The following is a 17,776-nucleotide window of genomic DNA, read 5'->3' on the forward strand; positions in this document are numbered from 1 at the left end:
GGATCCGGCCCAAAACGCCGTTTGCCCCCGTAAGACCGGGCTCGCCACGTCCCCAGCCCGTCCCGGGCTCCACCTCTCCGTCTAGAGCTCCCGCTGTGTCCTTGTTTGCCCTCGTCTCCCTCAGCCTATGGCAGCGTCCCTACCTCCTCGCAGGCGCCCGGGTTGGGCCCGCGCCCGCCGCCCCCCTGCCCGCAGGGCTCTCTCCTCATCCATGGTAAGAGCCGAGCTGTGCTGCAGGGCCAAGCTTCTCACTGCAGCCTTGGGTACATCACTGGACACTCATTCCCGTGTAGGTTTTCCTTGGCGATGGTTCTGTGCATCCTGCACAGCTCCTGCAGCAGCTCTGGAGGGAGAACATTCCGTGAGGGGGGCAGAGCGCTGGAACAGGTGCCCAGGGGGGGCTTGGAGACATTCCAAACCCACCTGGAGGCATTCCTGTGTCACCTTCTCCAGGTGTCCCTGCCTTGGCAGGGAGGTTGAAACGAATGATCTCCAGAAAGCCCTTCCAACCCTAATAATTCTGTGTTTTTTACTGTCTGGCCTCAGCTGCTCTTCAGGGCCTGAAATGAGATACAAGTGTGTGACAGCTCTTGTCCATCCCTATCAATATCCCAGGAATCACCTCATTTTAAGAGCAGCCTGGGCCCCCCACACTCTTGTTTATTTGAGAAAAGGAGACGAATAATCTCAGCAAGATCATTCTGTCACATTCAAGAAGTTAATCCACACCATAGGATGACAGTGAGAATCACAGAATTGCAGAATGCTTTGGGTTGGGAGGAATATTAAAAAGTTCATTCAGTTCCACTCCCTGCCGTGGGCAGGGACACCTTCCACTATCCCAGGTTGTTCCAAGCCCAGTCCAACCTGGATTTGGGCACTTCCAGGGATCCAGGAGCAGCCACAGCTTTTCTGGGCACCCTGTGCCAGGGCCTGCCCACCCTCACAGGGAAAGATTTCACTCTTGTACATATACACTCATATTTCCTAATTTTAGAGGTTGTGGGAAGGGTTCCCACTGACTCTGGGGCTGCAGCCCATCCTGCAGCGTGCTGCAGCTTTGTGGAGCCAGCAACGTAACTGTGAATGTCTCCAAACCTACTATAATGAATTTTGTGTTGCAAATGGTGTGTAGGCTGCCTGGAAGGCATTCTCCAGAAGCCTTGAAGGAAAAAAAAACCCCAGGGCGTTTGTCAAGTACTAATGTCCTCGTTCACACTGTGAGGCAATTTTTAGCTGTGATTACTTGTTTTGATTTCTTCAAGTTCTGGTAATTTTCTTTGAGGTGGAGGAGGCTCTGCTGCTTCATAAAACTGGAAGTTCTTTCACAAGTCAGTTACTAAAGGCATAAACAGAAGTGAAAAATTCTTGAAGTTGGCAAAAGTTTCATTAAGTTATTGTTGGTTTAAGTCTTTCATTTATTTTAAAAGTACAACTGGTTTTGATCTAGAGTCACGATGAAGATTTTTAATTGGTTTGGTTCAACTCCTTCACATATCACAATCACAATTAACCATTATTTTCTCTTCCTTATAAAATCTAAATGGCTTTTAAAAACTTATCTTAAAAGGCACATGGTTAAACTGAGCTCCTGAAGGTTCAGGAGGTTTCCCTGGAGAAGGCAGCCCTTGTTCTGTAAGGGGATCTTCCTTTTCTCTTCCTCCCCCTGCAATTTGCTGAAATCAGTCTGCATTGCTGCATAGTTGGTATCCAAAATAGAACCACGCATCGAGTTACTTATAAAAATACCAACATGATCCAGCAGTTTTTTCCCTGAGTTGTTACAGAGGAGCTTTTCTGAAACCACTGCCCCAGCGGTGCCAGCTCCACCCTCCCGTTTCCAAACAGCTCTGGAAAATATCAAGAGGGGGGAAAAAGATAACTTGAAGCCTCCAAAATAATTCTTTAATTTTCATCCCAAAAAAATTCAATTCCAGAAGGCAGTGTTTAAAACCAACCCAGAAATGTGGTCTTCTGTTGGCAAAAACATATGCTGAGTGCAGGCCAGGGTAGTCTCACTTCACACTTACTCATTTTCAGGCTGTTGGGCTCCCTGGAAAACGCTGTTTTTTGGGATGGAGGAAGCAGTGGTGAGCAGCTGGATTGTGAGGCACTTCATAAAGGGTTGTGTGGCTGTGTCTCAATGTATCCTGACAGCCTCACCTCAGGACCTGGTGCATTAAACCCTTTCCAAGGGGATGGAATAGTTCAGGGTAATTGTTTTGAACGTTCAGCTTCCTTTGGAGAAATCACTGCTGCTTTTAAATCCCAGAGTCACTGAGTGATCAGAGGGGGCTCTGGAAAACGTTATCCATTAAGGATCTAGAGCACATTCTCTGTACCCCTTCCCCACCCCAGGGAAAAATGAAGGCAGGAGGGAATGTGTCCAAAGACAGGCTTTTCTCTCCATTGCTATAGTTACTTGGCAGTTAGACCCTTGCAGTGTAATATCAACTATTTATTATTGTGGGACTCCAAGGTGATGTTTAGAACATGCAATTTTGAAAAAGCTTTTTTTTTTTTTGCATTTTACAGCCCAGCATGTGCTATCCCAGGATTCCTGCCCTCCCTTCTCCCCTCGTGCTCTCCTCTCCTTTCTTTTCCAGTAAATAAGTGTATGAATAAAAGGAGGAAATGAAGCCAGAAAGGTTCAAAATGAGCCCTGTATTTCTCTGGTGAAGGTCAGCTTCTATTGAAGTAGGTTCAGACCTCATGTCCCCAGTTTTGTTAACAATATTCCTGACTGAGCTGTGTGTGGAATTAAGCACTGCTCACTAGGAGTTAGACACTGCTTAGGTTTTCAGCAGAAAGCCATCAGATAGGGCAGAGGCAGGACTGGGCATCTCAGGTGAATAATAATTATTATTCTTCAAAATTGCTGCTTCCCTGGTGTCTGGTGGAAGATCCATGCAGAGGATCCAATGCTGGCTCCAGTTCTCGGAGCCTCACCACAAGATGATGGGGCTGGAGAGTGTCCAGGGAAAGGAATGGAGCTGGGGAAGGGTTTGAAGCACCAGGAGAGGCTGAGGGAGCTGGGAAAGGGGCTCAGCCTGGAGAAAAGGAGCTCAGGGGGAATTTCTGGCTCTGCACAACTCCCAGACAGGAGGGGACAGCTGGGGGATTGGGATTTCTCCCAGGGAACAGGGACAGGAGGAGAGGGAACAGCCTCAGGGGAGGCTCAGGGTGGATATCAGAGGAATTTCCCAATGGAAAGGGAGCTCAGGCACTGGCAGGGGCTGCCCAGGGAGGTTTGGAGTCCCCATCCCTGGAGCTGTCCCTGGAAGGGCTGGATGTGGCACTCAGTGCTGGGGACAAGGTGGGGACTGGTCACAGCTTGGACTCCATGGGCTGGGAGGGCTTTTCCAAGGATTCTATGATTCCATAGCTGCACTTGGGGGTGAGGAGCTCCTCTGGAACTGCACCAGCCAGAATTCAAACCCTTTTCAAGAGAACAGCCTTCCTTCCAACTGTTACCTCTGGCTTGTCCATAGATCAGGATGAGTTTTTGGTTCAAAAGTTCCCAGCAAGTTTTTATTTTTTTTTAAATCTTCCCCAGCATGAGAATATCACCTCTTATCCTATTTTTTCAAGGAGTCCTAAAGCATCCCTTGTGTCATTTCCCCACTGGATACTGATACACTCTTGCTCTTCTCTTTTCCAAAGAACACACATGCAGCTTCTCCCATAGATTTAAATAACATGAATCACCTCCCACACATATATTTTTAATTTGTTTTTCTGCCAAGATCTGCACAGGAAGGCAGCAGTGTAGGAGTTATCTGCTTGTAATGGTTGACACAGCCTCGGTGTGGGCCCCCACTCCCTGTTTCCTGTACTTCCAGAACAATTCTTTCACATTACAGAGAGCTCAAGACCTGGCTGGGAACCTCCAACTCTCCACTCAGGTGTGTTGGGTTTTTCCTCCAAACATAAGCCACATTCACTGATGTTTCCTTCTCCCTTTGAAAACCTTTTAGCTATCCAAGCAACAACAACAACAAAAAAAGCTCTGAGGAGAAAGAAACCCCTCCTCAGCAGGATTTTGCCCTGAAATGGGAAAAGCGCCAGCGACTCCATTAAGCCTCCTGTGCTGTCCTTATTGATTTTATGTGGACAGCAGTCGGATGCTGTGGGGTGAACAATCCTCTGAGGCTGAACAATCCTCTGACTTGCATGAGGAGGGACAGCTTGTGCTGCAGTGAAACATCCCCCAGGCTTTCCATGGGGGGATCCACGTTAATTAGCACGTTCTGGGCCTGTGCTGATGGATTTCCACGCCACTTTGGTTGGATTCTGCTGCTTCCAGCTGTCAGGTATGGCTGGTTGAAGCAGAACTTGGAAAAAAATGGGGCAAGATGTGTCACAGCTCGCTGTGCTAACTCTGCTCTAAGCTGCTTTTGCCATGGACATGAAGTTTGCCCCAAAAATCTCAGCAGGAAAGCACTTGCATGGAAACACTGACCTGAGTTTTTGCCAACTCTGAAATTCCAGGCAAAAGCAACGCTCTGACATTCCATGTCTTTATTTTCTGTGTACTATTTCATGATCATTTTTTAGAATAGCAGAGAGAAAAAACCTCCTTGTGCTGTATTGATGAGGTTTTCTAAGGAATAAGCCTATAAAAAAGTGCTGTTTTTCAGCCTTTTAGTATGTTTTTCCATTTGTCCATGTCTCTGGCTAATTCTATACAGATTCTAACTACTGAACCGTGACCATTGTATTAAGAAAGAATCCAGGCTTCAATTCTTTTGGCTGGTATATTAGCAGGCTTCAAATGAAGTGCAACGTGTCAAGGAAAAAGTAAGGGAATGGAAATTTTTGTTTCTTTCTGCTGTATTTAATCAGCTTTCTCCTTGACTTTTTTTTTTTTTTTAATGGCAAGCCACAGACATTATTGCTAGTTAATGACCAAGTTTGACTAGAATCCTCAAAACTCTTCAGGCTGAAGGCAGCTCCTGTGTTTCAAGATTTCTGAGCTGAAAAGACAAAAGCTGCAAGAAGAGGAATAAACTGTGCTAGGATATGCAGCTAAATGTGCTGGAACACAGGGGATCCCAATATTCCTGCAGTGTATGGAGATCTTGGGCTGCTGCTGGGTTTATCCTTTCCTTTAACCAAAGGAGCAGAAAACATTCAGCATTCTCAGTGCAGGGAGGGCAATGCCTCAAACCTCACACTAAATGGGCAATATGTTGTTTTTCATTAAATGTGGGATTCAGAGTTACTCATCAGTTCCTGCAGGAAATGGGGAAACTCTAAAAACATTTAAATTCCAGGAGTACACTCAGCAAAGCTGCTTTGGGCTCAGGATGGGGGACTTTTTTTATTGTTTGTGTGCTATTTTGACACTGTGTACAAAGATCTCCATAGTGAGAATTATCTGTGGCTTGAACATAGAATTCCAAGACATTGGGTAGTGTTGTAGGTACCTTTTTCCTATATTGGTTTCCAAGAAACACTCGTTTTTCAGCCTCAAACCAAGTGATGCTGCTGTTTTACTGACTCTGACTAATAAAACCCAGCAAGCTAAACTTTACCATTGCTGGAAGACTCTTGCAGCAATAAATTCAATTTATGAGAACTCCTAATAAAAGTTTACATATCTTTCAAGTGCCATGAAAGAAAATGGGCAATATGACCAGAAAAAAAAAAAAAAAGCAAAAAAAAAAAAAGCTCAAGATGGTTTTTTTTTGTTATTAAAAAAAAAATGACTATTCAGTGAAGCATGAAGGTTTTCTCTCAGACCTTGCTCCTCAGCATGTTCTCACAGTCACCCTTGGCCCTGGATAAATGCTGGAATAAACAAAATAAATAGCGTTTCACCACGCATGCAGGAGGATAAAATAAAAACCACATCGTGCTGGACCACAAATGCTTCAGGAAGTTCTGGCTGAACGTGAAAAGTACTTTGTAATGCTAATAAGTGTTTATCCTTTTGCTTCCTTGAATGTAATCAAATGTACAGGGAAAGCACATGGGTTTTAGAGCTGCTGATTGCAGGATCAAAAGCCTGGTTATTAATTGCACATGAATCTGATGTTGTTGGGACGTTAAGATGTCAACTGACATCCCTGTTTGCTTCCTTTGTTTCTAGACTTTCGTTTTAGAGAGGGGCAATGCCTGCCATGAACCCTTTTGGGTGCTTTTTCCTGCAGGTTTGGGTTCCTCCCAACGCTTGGATTCATGGAATATCCCTGAACTTGCTGCATTTGGTGTCAGCCCCTCCACAAATCCCAGCAGAAGGTGGGATGGTGGTGACATTCACGGTGGGATTCACTCCCCACCCCAAACTGCAGCCTGTCTGTGAGAGTCTGCTCCTACATCTTCATAAACAAACAACAAAAAAAAAATCCCTGAAACATGGTCTGCTATAAACAAGCAAAGCAAACAGCTGGTCCTCATTTAAAAAAAAAAAAAAGATGTGACATCAATTTCCAAACGAATCTGCAGATCTTCTTAATGCAAATATTTTTGGGAAAACAGAAAGCAGCTGTTTATTCTTCTTTATACCTATTAGCAGGGAAAAAAAAAAAAAAAATCCAGGATGCTTGTATTTCTTCCTCTAAGAAAAACATCCTCTTGGCCTTCACATCCATTTGCAGCTCAAATTGTTTGAAATTTACTGGGCTGCCTAATTCTGCTATTGCTGTGCTGCTCCAGCAAGCAGCTAGGAGCTGTTTCTGCTCAAAACTAAAACTACTCCAAGTAGAGTTATCACTGAATACTTTACATGAATTTTGTGACAGAAAGAGGGAATTTTAGAACATTTTCACATTTATCAGTTCCTGCCTCCCAGCCCTGAGGAGTGCACGTGCATTAGATGTGTGGATGACTGGAAAATGAATGAATAATTTGGCCTGTTTAATGAACAGGTTTGCTTTTCTTAATTAGCTCCCAGGGAATGCAAGGACTGGAGGAGGATCTGGGGACAGCAAAATAGGAGCCATTTGAGATTGTTGCATTTCACAAAGCAGTTTGAAGGAGGTTAGGCTGAGGAGTAGTGGCAAAGAACAGAATTTGGAGTCTCTTGAGCCTTCTCAGGTCATGTGGCCGCTCTCCCAGATGTGGAAGGATAATTTCCCACCTTTGGGTTTGTTTGGTACTGGTTATTGATGGAGTTTTACGTGGTTTTGTGTTTCTGTGAAGTAATACAGCTCCTGTTTTTCCCTGAGATCATTCTACTGTTTTCTCTCCTCCCTTCCCAGCTTGGTTTTGTTCCTGCTCTGCAAACACCAGTGAGAGCTGTTCTGTCTGCACGGGCTCCATTGTGGTGCAGATTCATGTGCTGCACTCCTGTTTCTGGCTGTTGTAACCTGACCCATGTCCAAGCTGTTCACTTCCCTGGAAATTGGGGTTGTCCTGTGTACACTGAAAGCTTGGCTGGTTTGCCTGGTTATGTTAAGGAGCAGTCAGAGCTGGGAATGTTTGTCCAGCCACAAACACCTGGGATAATGTGTGGGTGAAACCTCAGGGCTTGGCCTGGGTCATCTTCCCCTGGGGAGGATGTGCTGTGGTGTTACATCCATGGGAAAATCCCTGTGTGACTGTCCTGTGATATCCATGGGAAATCCCTGTGTGACTGTTGTGTGATATCCATGGGAAATCCCTGTGTGACTGTTGTGTGATATCCATGGGAAAATCCCTGTGTGACTGTTGTGTGATATCCATGGGAAATCCCTGTGTGACTGTTGTGTGATATCCATGGGAAATCCCTGTGTGACTGTTGTGTGATATCCACAGGAAATCCCTGTGTGACTGTTGTGTGATATCCACAGGAAATCCCTGTGTGACTGTTGTGTGATATCCATGGGAAATCCCAGTGTGACTGTCCTGTGATATCCATGGGAAATCCATGTGTGACTGTTGTGTGACATCCATGGGAAATCCCAGTGTGACTGTTGTGTGATATCCATGGGAAATCCCAGTGTGACTGTTCTGTCTGTGATATCCACAGGAAATCCCTGTGTGACTGTTGTGTGATATCCATGGGAAATCCCAGTGTGACTGTCCTTGATATCCACAGGAAATCCATGTGTGACTGTTGTGTCTGTGACATCCACAGGAAATCCCTGTGTGACTGTCCTGTGATATCCATGGGAAATCCCTGTGTGATTGTTGTGTCTGTGATATCCACAGGAAATCCCGGTGTGACTGTTGTGTCTGTGATATCCACAGGAAATCCATGTGTGACTGTTGTGTGATATCCATGGGAAATCCCTGTGTGACTGTCCTTGATATCCACGGGAAATCCATGTGTCACCCCGTGCTGGCATTTCCAGCTTCTACACCAAACCACGAGAAGGGTTTTTTTTTGGCTCCCCAGGGCCAAGTCTGCAGCACACAGTCCCCATGGAGGTTTTTTTGGGGTCCTGACAACAAAATTGGGGTGAAACAAAGCCTGACCTGCTCCAAAAAGAGGAAGGTGTCACTGCTTAATGAATCCTTCAAGTTTTCCTGGGATAATTGTCTTTTGTAGCTTTGACATCCCCATATTGAGGGCAAGTCCAGAGTCTGGAATTGAGATGTCTTATGTGAAATCACTTTAATGGGAATGCTTTATTTTGGGATAGCCTGAGCAAAATAGAAACATTTTATTAGTACATAGACCCTGATTTTGGAGATCCTGCTTCAGGTCACCTTCAGGGAACTCTGCCTTGGTGTCCCCTGAGGTCCCTTCCAACCTTAACAAATCTTTGATCCTGTCACAGCTACCAGAGCATCCAACTGTGTCATCACCTGCCCGGCTTCCAGCAGCTACCTCCAACACCGAACACCTCCTTTCAAAAATAATTAATAATTCCCCCTGGCCTTAAGCAGCTGGAGGCTGCTTTAGACCTAACGGATGCATTACAGGCATGTGTAAGGTTCAGTTTACCTGTGTAAAAGCCAGCTTGAGGGTGACGAGTTTGCTACTCGTTACCTCTTCTGGGATGCGTTTGCCGTGCTACCCGCCTGCCTCGTGCGGCCTTTCGTTTAAACTTAAATAAGTGTGTGTAAGGGAGCGATGTTGCCGCGCAGAGACTCCGGCACCGACTGAGGGCCGGGCCCGAGCTGCGAGCGCTCTCCCCCACAGGCCCCGCCCCCGAGCCCGCCCTCGGGCTCTGATTGGCCGCCGCGCTCACCCCCGCGCTGCAGTTGGTATCGCCGTCCGCTCCGTCCCCCCCGCGCCGGCCGCGTGGTTCGCTCCGCCCCGCCCACCCGCCCCTCCGCCGCGCATCCATACTTGGCGATGGCCGGCGAGCCGCGCGCTGATTGGCCGGGAGCGGCGCGGGGGCGGGGCCGGCGGCGCTGACCCGGATGTTCACTGCCGGGCGGCGGCGGAAGCGGACGGGCCGCGGCGTCGAAGCCACAGGGACGGACCGGGAGGCGCCGCCGTTCTACCGCCCCGCGCACCCGCCCAGCAGACATGGTGAGAGGAGAGCGGGCCGGCCCCGCGCCCACAGCCGCGGCTCCCGCCCTTCCGCACAACCCCCGCGCCGCCCCCCGCGCCGACACCGCCCCCTCGCACCGGGGGGCCTCGGCCGGCCTCCCCCGGGCGGCGGGGACGGAGGGACGGAGGGATGGAGGGAGGGCCCAGGCGGTGCTGCCGGCACGCAGGGAGGGCTGGCCCGGCCTGAGGGCGCTGGCAGAGGGGCTGAGGCTGGCGGGGGCTCATCCCGGCGCTCCGCAGGGCCCGGGGGCGCGGGGCTCCGCTGCCCGGTTATTACCGGTCTCTGGTGCCGGTACCGGGCGGTGTTTCCAGAGGAAATGCTGTCCAGTTCCACAGGGAATGGTTCCGCTTTGGCGGACACCGGTACCGCCCGGGGTGTTGCGATGGGCGCGGGTGCAGCGGCGTCTGGGAGCGCTGGGCCCGTCCGCTGTCGCTCCCGTGCATAAATCCAAGTTATTTCTCATAAATCCAAGTCATATCTCATAAATCCAAGTTATTTCCCTCCGTCTGGAAACCGGGATCGGTGCTGAGTGTGCTGTGAGCTCATGGAATCCGCGGAATACGGGAAAATCAAGCGCCGCCCGAGCAGGAGGTGCTCCAGCCCTGGGTGCTGCTTCTCCACAGGGCTGAGAACTTTCCCTTCCCACGGGGAGCCTCGGTGTCCTCAGGCGTGTGGAATAATCTCCATTTCCCTGTGTTTCCTCGATGGATCAGCCCAGGGATGAACAAACCCTTTCGATTTCACTTTGGTGCTGTGTAAAAGGAGCAGATTCCAGCAGGGCCCGCCCAGGGCAGCGAGGAGAGGGGAGCTGGCCCTGCCCTGCTCTGCTTCCCTGGACAGGAGAATTTCCCCAGCCCCATGGATGGAGTCACTTGTAGGGCATCACATCACTTGATGCTGTTGGGGATTTGTGATTCATGACAATTCAACAACTTTCAAGTATGTTTAGTTCATAAAAGAACAACTCACAGCAGTGTAAAGGCTGTTTAACCATGCAAGTGTAATCCTTTACTTCTTGCTTTCATCCCTAGGAATTTCAGGGGCAATGCCTTATGTTTTTTTTTTCTCTGGAGCCACCTATATCATGCAGGATAAAGATTTTTAATGTCAGGTGAAATGTCAGGGTGCTGCACCTGAGTCCTGGCAGGACAGAGCATCTTATTCCAGCTCTGTACCTTATTTTAACACACTGAAATCTGTATGTGTGAGACCTGAGTGAGGAATCTCAAACTGGGATTCCAACAAACCTATCCCAACTCCTGCCACTGCAAAAATCCTCACAGGAAAAGAGTTCCAAGAAAACCAGGAGGCTTCATGTGAAATAACAACAGTGGTACCAACTTCTTTGAAGGGGATATAAAGATGTGCTTTTAGGAGAATCCAGTCAGGGTTTAAATGTAACTGTGTCAGTCATTTGGAGGAGGTACAGCACAAACCCTTTGGAAATTTCCTGAGTGTTACAAGGTTTTGCTGCCTTCTGGTTTTTTCATGTTTAGTCACAGAGACTTGGGCACAGGAGAAATTTGATCAGAACTGCCAACGTTATGTGGTGGTTTCCAGTGTTGAGTGGACTTCAGGGAAGAACCTGCAGCCTCCAGTTTCAACTCATGTGCAAACCCAGTGTTTTAGGTTCTTCCAGGATCTTTACTTTCAGTGGTCTGAGACCAGAGTACAGAAATGGAGCACTGAAATGGCCCTTTCACTGAAGAGAACAGTTTTAATGGTGCAGGATATTGGGTCAAACATTCCTGGTACCCACAGGGTTACCAACATCTGTGTAGGGCAGAGATGGGAACTTTTGTCTCCTTGGAGAACTCAGAGCTGTGCCCACATTTCAGTCAGGTGCTCAGGGGAATACACGAAGCTTGAAAACTGCCTGGATGGACGGTGTCTCCTGTGCTAAAAATAAATGGAATGCACTGTTCTGGGCAAAGCAGGACTTGGGAGAGTGGATCTGCTGAGATTTCTGGAATTGTGGGTTATGAATGGATGGAATCCAGTTACTCTTTGTAAAACTAAAACCCTTCCTTTCCAGGTTATGTAAACTGGCCTGATCATGTTAGCAAGGATTTCTTCTGCTGTGCAACTCTTGAGGAAAAGGAGGACAATTTTAGCAAAAATTTATGGTTTAATCATCCATAAATTCAGACTGTCTAGCGTAGTGCTGGCTGTGCATCATCCATCCAGGATTTGTGAGGCAGATAAGGAGCAGTGAAGCACAGCCCAGGGCGTGTGATGTGACAGTGACACCAACACAAACCTCGAGTGCTGCTCAGGGTCACCAAGATTCTCAAGATAGGAGTTGTTTATCTGGAATCAGAGCCCATCTCTAACCTGGCTGTGTCCTGTTTGGACCTCCATGTGTGTGGGGACATTTTCAGTATCCACAGCAAGTCCTTTGCCTTCTGAGAAACACCAGCTTCAGCTGTTTACTAAAGTCTGTGTTTTATTAGGCAAGCCAAGTGTGTGAGCTTAGCTAAGTGTTATCTTAAACAACAAATTCCCAAAATAATCAAGTCCTGGGATATCACTGGGATAGAGAATTCTGCCATTGCAGTGATGCTTAATCTTGTGGTTTATTAGGGAGGGAAAAGCGATTGCAAGCTGAAGTTGTTCAAACAGGATTTCCTCATATGGTGAATATATATGCTGATGTGGGACTAGTTGACATCTGGGAGTGAAACAGAATGAAAGTGCAGCTCAGCTCTTTTGGGTGACTATTTTTAGTCCTTATTACTAGAGTTGAGTTGAGGAATTACTTTCTTTGAGAAAAGGACAATGCTGCCCTTCTCAGTTTCTCCTTCCACAGCTGTCAGCTTTGCTTTCCATCCATCCCTTGGCTTCCCTGGATGAAGGATGGCTGGGGAGCTCGGGTTGTTCATCATCACCCAGCACTTCCCAGTGCTCTGTACTGGTCCAGTTTGCTGTTGGTGCATCAGGGAATCATGGAATGGTTTAATCTGGAAGGGACCTTGAATCCCATCCCATTCCATGGCAGGGACACCTTCCATAGCCCAGAGTGGTTTAAATCCAACCTGGACTTGGATCTTGGACTTCCAGGGTTCCAGGGATAGCCACAGCTTCTCTGGGCACCCTGTGCCAGGGCCTGCCCACCCTCACAGCCAGGAATTCCTTCCTAAAACCCCACCTATCCCTGCCCTCTGCTAGGGGGAAGCCATTCCCTGTATCCTGTCCCTCCATCCCTTGTCCATATTCTGTCACCATCCTTCCTGCCAGCTCCCTTCAGGCACTGCAAGGCCCCAGCTAGGTCACCCCAAAACCTTAAAATTCAAATTTTCACTCAGGATAATTCTGCAGACTCCATGGGCAGTGCCAGTGCCCGTGTTTATCTTCCTGCCTGCCCTTTGTGGGGATGTTTGGTCAAATCCAAGGAGCTCCTTACCCTGCAGAGTGAACTTGTGTCAGAGAAGTGTTTGGCTGTGATTTGTCCCCTTTGGGCTGGTTCACACTGTGACAGACCCACCTCAGGGTAAAATAATTTATAATAATATTATATATATATTTATTATAATATAATAATAATATTATTAATATTTAATATTATCACTATTTATTTTAATAATTTATAATAATAAATTTTTACCTCAGGGTAAAATAAAAGATATTTTCAGTGCCTGTTGAAGGGAGCAGTTTTACTGGAGGATTGTGAGGTCCTGGAAGGTGCCTGTACACAGTTTAGGGCTATGGAATTCCAGGATAGTTTGGGCTGGAAGGACCTTTAGAGGCCATCTGGTCCCCCCTCTGTGGTCAGGGACAGCTTCACTAGAACAGGTTGTTCAGCCCTGTTATTTTACCCTACTTTAACCCAATGTGCTTTAATAACTTATTTTTCCAGGTGAAAGGGGTGATTACAGAAGTAGAAGATACTCGAAAAAGATGCTGATCTTCTGTTTTTATCAATATGTTTTAGTCAATCACTTTATAAAGTGATTCATAAACTGATTTTTAAAGTGCATTATAAAATTTCCTGCTTTCCCACCGATTCATGCTGGGAATGAATTTAAAAAACCTCAACCAAATCAATCTTTGTGTCTCTCCTCAATGCAAGAAAGGCCCAAAACATGTGAATGCTTCAGTTCTTCCTAAGCTTTTGCCATTTCCAGGAATAAAGGTTAAAAAAAAAAAAAAAAATCTCACTTAAAAACATGAGATTTCAAATTTGAATTTCTTTGCACCACAAAGGCTTCATCCCTGAAGGACTAATTAATATTTCTGACCAACACAAGCTTTTCCCAGGCTTTCTGCTCTCTCTTAGTTGGGCTTTAGCCCAAATTTTGTTTGCTGATAGGTTGTGCTAATTAAAAAGCTTCTCTAGCTTGAAGATCAAGAGTTCAGAGCAGTGCAGTGGGGGTGTGGCCACTTCAAACTGGAGTAGAAACCAAATCTTTGGTGTGATGCCTTCTTAAATATTTAACAGTCCATGACTGAGGGGTTCCTGCTGATGTTCCTGTGACAGGTGACCAAGAACTGTAGTGGAAACTTGGTTAAGGTGTGAAACTCTCCTGACTCGAGCTGAATAATTCAGGGTACCTGGACCTGATCCAGTGGCCAAAATTCACTTGTTATTCCTAAAGCAGGATGGGAACAACAAAAAAAAAAAAAACTCAAAAAGGTTTTCCTGGGAAGTTGGAGCTCTTGCCTGTGTGGTAGATGAGGAATTTGCTTTTGAAACTTGTTTGGTGGAGCACGAGGGGAAATGTGGTGTTGAGGAAGTTTTAAAGGTGTTTTTCTGCTAATTGAGCTGAGAGGATTTATCATGGGAGGGTGGATTTGAGGAAGGGGCTTTGCTTGTTTCAAATTATTGTAATTCTGCTCTGTAATGCCAGGTGCAGTGGAACCCTGTCCTTCTGTGAAGTTTTGAGTGAGGAATTAAAAGCTGGATCTATTTTGTCATTTTGTGCCTAAAATAATCTTCTATTTAGAATGACTTTAGGTAATACCTGGTGCTGTGTTTCCTGGAGTGCTGGTCTGAGCCTTGGCACCAATCAAGATTAATTTCCTTGTATTATCTGGTGCTGCTGCTTTGCCCTCCCTCCCTCTTGTAGGCTTTAGAAGGAAATATGCAGCTTGCTTTGAGCTCCTGCTCTTTGTGCCACACCTTCCAAGCCAGGCTGAAGAATTAGGGAATGGATTTGCAGGCACTTGACTTATCTGGCTGCTCAGAAGTTGCCTACTTTATTGGTGCTCTATATTAATATATTAAATGAATCTATAATTAAACCTCACTAGTTTATATTTTCATCAGTGTACCTGCTTTATTTTCAGCACAGGGTTTGTTTGGGAGCCCTGGCTCTGGGTTTAGCCCCTTGGGACTGGACTCCAGGTGCTGCAGAGCGTGTCCTTCCCTGAGTGTGAAGGGAATGTCCTCCAGAGAAAGTGGAGCTGAGTCCTTTCCTGAAATTCACTTGGAATTTCAATCACGTCCTTGTTGCAAAGTGGGAGCCTTAGGAGGCTGGGTGAAAGCAGAACTCAGGATCTCACAATTTTAGCAGCATCAGCTGAAACAGGACTGAAAACAGCACTTAAGTAAGAGGATTTTGTGAGGAAGGAAAAATGTTTGAGACTGCACTGAAGACAGAAGCTTAGTGGTTGCCTGAAGCCACCACAAATAAAATACTCTTTATTCTCTCAGGGAATTTTGTTTGCGTTTCTTTAGGTGGTATTTTCTCTCTCTTCCATTTGACAAACTGCTGAGTTTGAAAGCAATGACCTGTTACCTGCCTTTCCTGGACATTTTTACCTTGGTAAATACCAGGATTTAAAAAGCCCAGGCAGTTGGGGTCTGGCTGCCAGCCTGGGCTTGCAACCTGAGACAGCTCAGGAAACAAGAGATGGGGCTTTTGGTGTGTTAATTCAAGGGAGGAGAGAGCCATGAAATGGAGGAATGAGGTAAAATATCAGCTGCATTGTGCTGACTACAGCTGTATTTATCCACCAGGTGCTGTCACCTTGTTGATCCAGGTTTGGGTGTAATCTTGGCTCAGCATTGATGGTGCTCCACTGGGTGGTCAAAATCAGCTTCACGTAGCCATGAGTCCAGGCAGGGCTAACCCAGGTGCAGACTGGCATAATAATAGTAATAATAATAATAATAATTACTGGAATAATTGTTAACTTCATGTGAAAGTGAAGGGAAACGTGCTGGGGATCGAGGCTGGCACTTGTGTGCTCCCCCAGAAAATGTCAGCACTGCTCAGACCCATCCCAGAGCCTGTGTGGATGGAGCTGGGTGCCTGCCTGCAGGTGGGGTGGAGGGTAGGTCAGGCAGCTTCAAAAGTGATGAGGAAGGCATGGAAAAACTGAGGAAGGCACAAAAAAACTGCAGGGAATTGCAGAAAGGAAGGAATTGTGGGAGGAGTGGCTGTCAGCTGTGATATTCCATGGACTATAGCTCTGAGAAACCAGGAGCTGCCTGGTTTAAAACTTGAATTCTTGGGATAGAACTGGAGTGTTGGGAGCTGTGCAGGGCAGTCACTGAGGTAACTCGTGTGAGACCCAAGCACAAGGCATATTAACCTACTTTTCTGACCTTTGAGGAATGGGAGAACTTTGAGGGAAGAGGGCTAATGAGAGATCCTCCTGCCTGCCTTGCCAGGCATCCGGTTACTTGCCAGAGTTATCTCCTGAATTTACAACCCTGGCTGCAGCCTCCAGCAGCTGGAAAGTGCTGAGTTTGCAGCTGAAGCTGGGCAGCTGTTGGCTCCAGGGAGAGCTGGGATAGAGCAAATCCTGAATTTGGGATGTTGACACCGTGTTGGTTCTGCTGTTGGTAAGCACAGGATGTTTGCTGTCACCTTCAAACACCCCTGCCACTCTCCAGTGTGTATTTTATTGAATATTTTTGATGTGATTTCTCACAAAACAGAATTGAAGTTGCAGTTGACTGGAAAGGGAACCTGGATCTGTCAGCCCAAGACCATCTTGCCCAACTTTGCTCTTCCTGCAAGGAAAAAAAACCAAACTATTCCATTTCAATTAAGCAGTTCCAAAACTTTTGTGACCAGGCTGATTGGAACATGAAGCAGACAGTGCGTAGAAGGAAAGAGCATTTGAAAAGGTCATTGAGCATTAGCAGGATTAAAAGAAAGCATCACAAATGACATGTTTGTAGATGGTCAGGATGGCAAATGGCAGTGTTGAATCTCAAGAGCTGCTGTATTTGTAGTAATTATGGTTTCAATTAAATAAAACAAAAGAAGTGATCCCTGTAAAAATTAGGCAGCCCTTCCCTAAAGATGGATTTGGGCTCTTCCTCACAATATTTGAGTGGAAATCAGGAGGACAGTGTGAAAAACAGGTCAGCAGGCTTGTGAACCAAGTCAGACCTAGTGCTTTGGGTGATTTCAAAACCTTTTAGGGCACAAACACGCTTGTGTTCATCTCTCCTGGTAACGAAACCAGGTGTTGCAGGTGCCTCATGAGCAGTTTGCAAAATCAGGCTGAGTTCTTGTCTCTCAGTGCTGTGCTGTAATGGGTTATTTGCATTTTGTTTAGGTCAAATTTCCTATCTTTAGTTAGAACTAACAAAGAAAATGTTATTTTGTGTGAAATCGAGACTTAAAACGGGGAAAATCCCCCACTGTGCTGTAACATTAGTCATAAAAACCTGTTGGCAAAGTTGGTCAGTTCTACAGGCAATTTCAATGTCTTTAATCCATTTATTAAAAATTTTATTTAATACATTTATTTTTTTTTGCAATCTGTACAACTTTCCTGTGTAGCCCCCACTTTCCTCTTTCATGTGGGGCTGACAGATTGCACAGTCACTCACTGCCACGATTTATTGGGAAGTGACTTTTTGCAAACTTTCTGCTTCACAGGAATTCTTGGCACCAGATAAAAGCCAGTAAATTGCATTGTCATGTTCAATGACAAGTTTAATAAATAAAACATTGTTTCTGTTACCCAGAAGACAAATGCTGGTGCAGAAATCATTAGTGATCCTGGCAAAAGGTCAGGATGAATAGCTGTTCCCAAAAATCCTTGGTGCTGCTCCATCCTGCTCTTGTGGTGGTGTGTGATGGCTCTTTCCCTTGGCCACATGATGGAGACTTGCACTGGATTTACAGAAACCAAAGGGATAAATTAGTTTTGAGAGTAGACACAAGTCTGTGCCATCTGGAAATAGATCCTAGCTGGGAAGGAGGTGCCAAGGAAATGTGAATTTTTCCCTGTGTGCTGTACACAGGGAACTGCATCTGGGCAGAAAACACCTACAGGAATGGAATCCACCTGCAGAATGTGCTCCTGGAGATGCTGGATCCTTGTAAATAATTAGGGAATTACAGACAGGTGCCTTGCTCCAGACTCTCAGGGGTTTTAGT

The 17,776-nt window shown here is 46.4% G+C and overlaps 1 protein-coding gene and 1 long non-coding RNA gene across 3 annotated transcripts in view; both read left to right on the top strand.

The window, feature by feature from the left end:
• The first annotated feature begins 39 nt into the window (after window positions 1-39).
• Window positions 40-7,464, top strand: LOC131587467 (uncharacterized). Its single transcript, XR_009279358.1, has 3 exons — window positions 40-214; window positions 3,978-4,313; window positions 6,156-7,464. It is a non-coding gene; the product is annotated as an uncharacterized LOC131587467 (long non-coding RNA).
• Window positions 7,465-9,264: 1,800 nt separating this feature from the next.
• Window positions 9,265-17,776, top strand: part of CAPZB (capping actin protein of muscle Z-line subunit beta) — a 53,797-nt gene continuing 45,285 nt past the window's right edge. For both annotated transcript variants that reach the window (XM_058855363.1, XM_058855364.1), the window contains exon 1: window positions 9,265-9,409. In XM_058855363.1, the coding sequence (XP_058711346.1) occupies window positions 9,407-9,409 (3 nt within the window). In that variant the 5' untranslated portion in view covers window positions 9,265-9,406. The remainder of the gene's footprint in view (window positions 9,410-17,776) is intronic.

This window comes from Poecile atricapillus, chromosome 22 (genome assembly GCF_030490865.1).
Source record: "Poecile atricapillus isolate bPoeAtr1 chromosome 22, bPoeAtr1.hap1, whole genome shotgun sequence".
Classification (NCBI taxonomy): Eukaryota; Metazoa; Chordata; class Aves; order Passeriformes; family Paridae; genus Poecile; species Poecile atricapillus.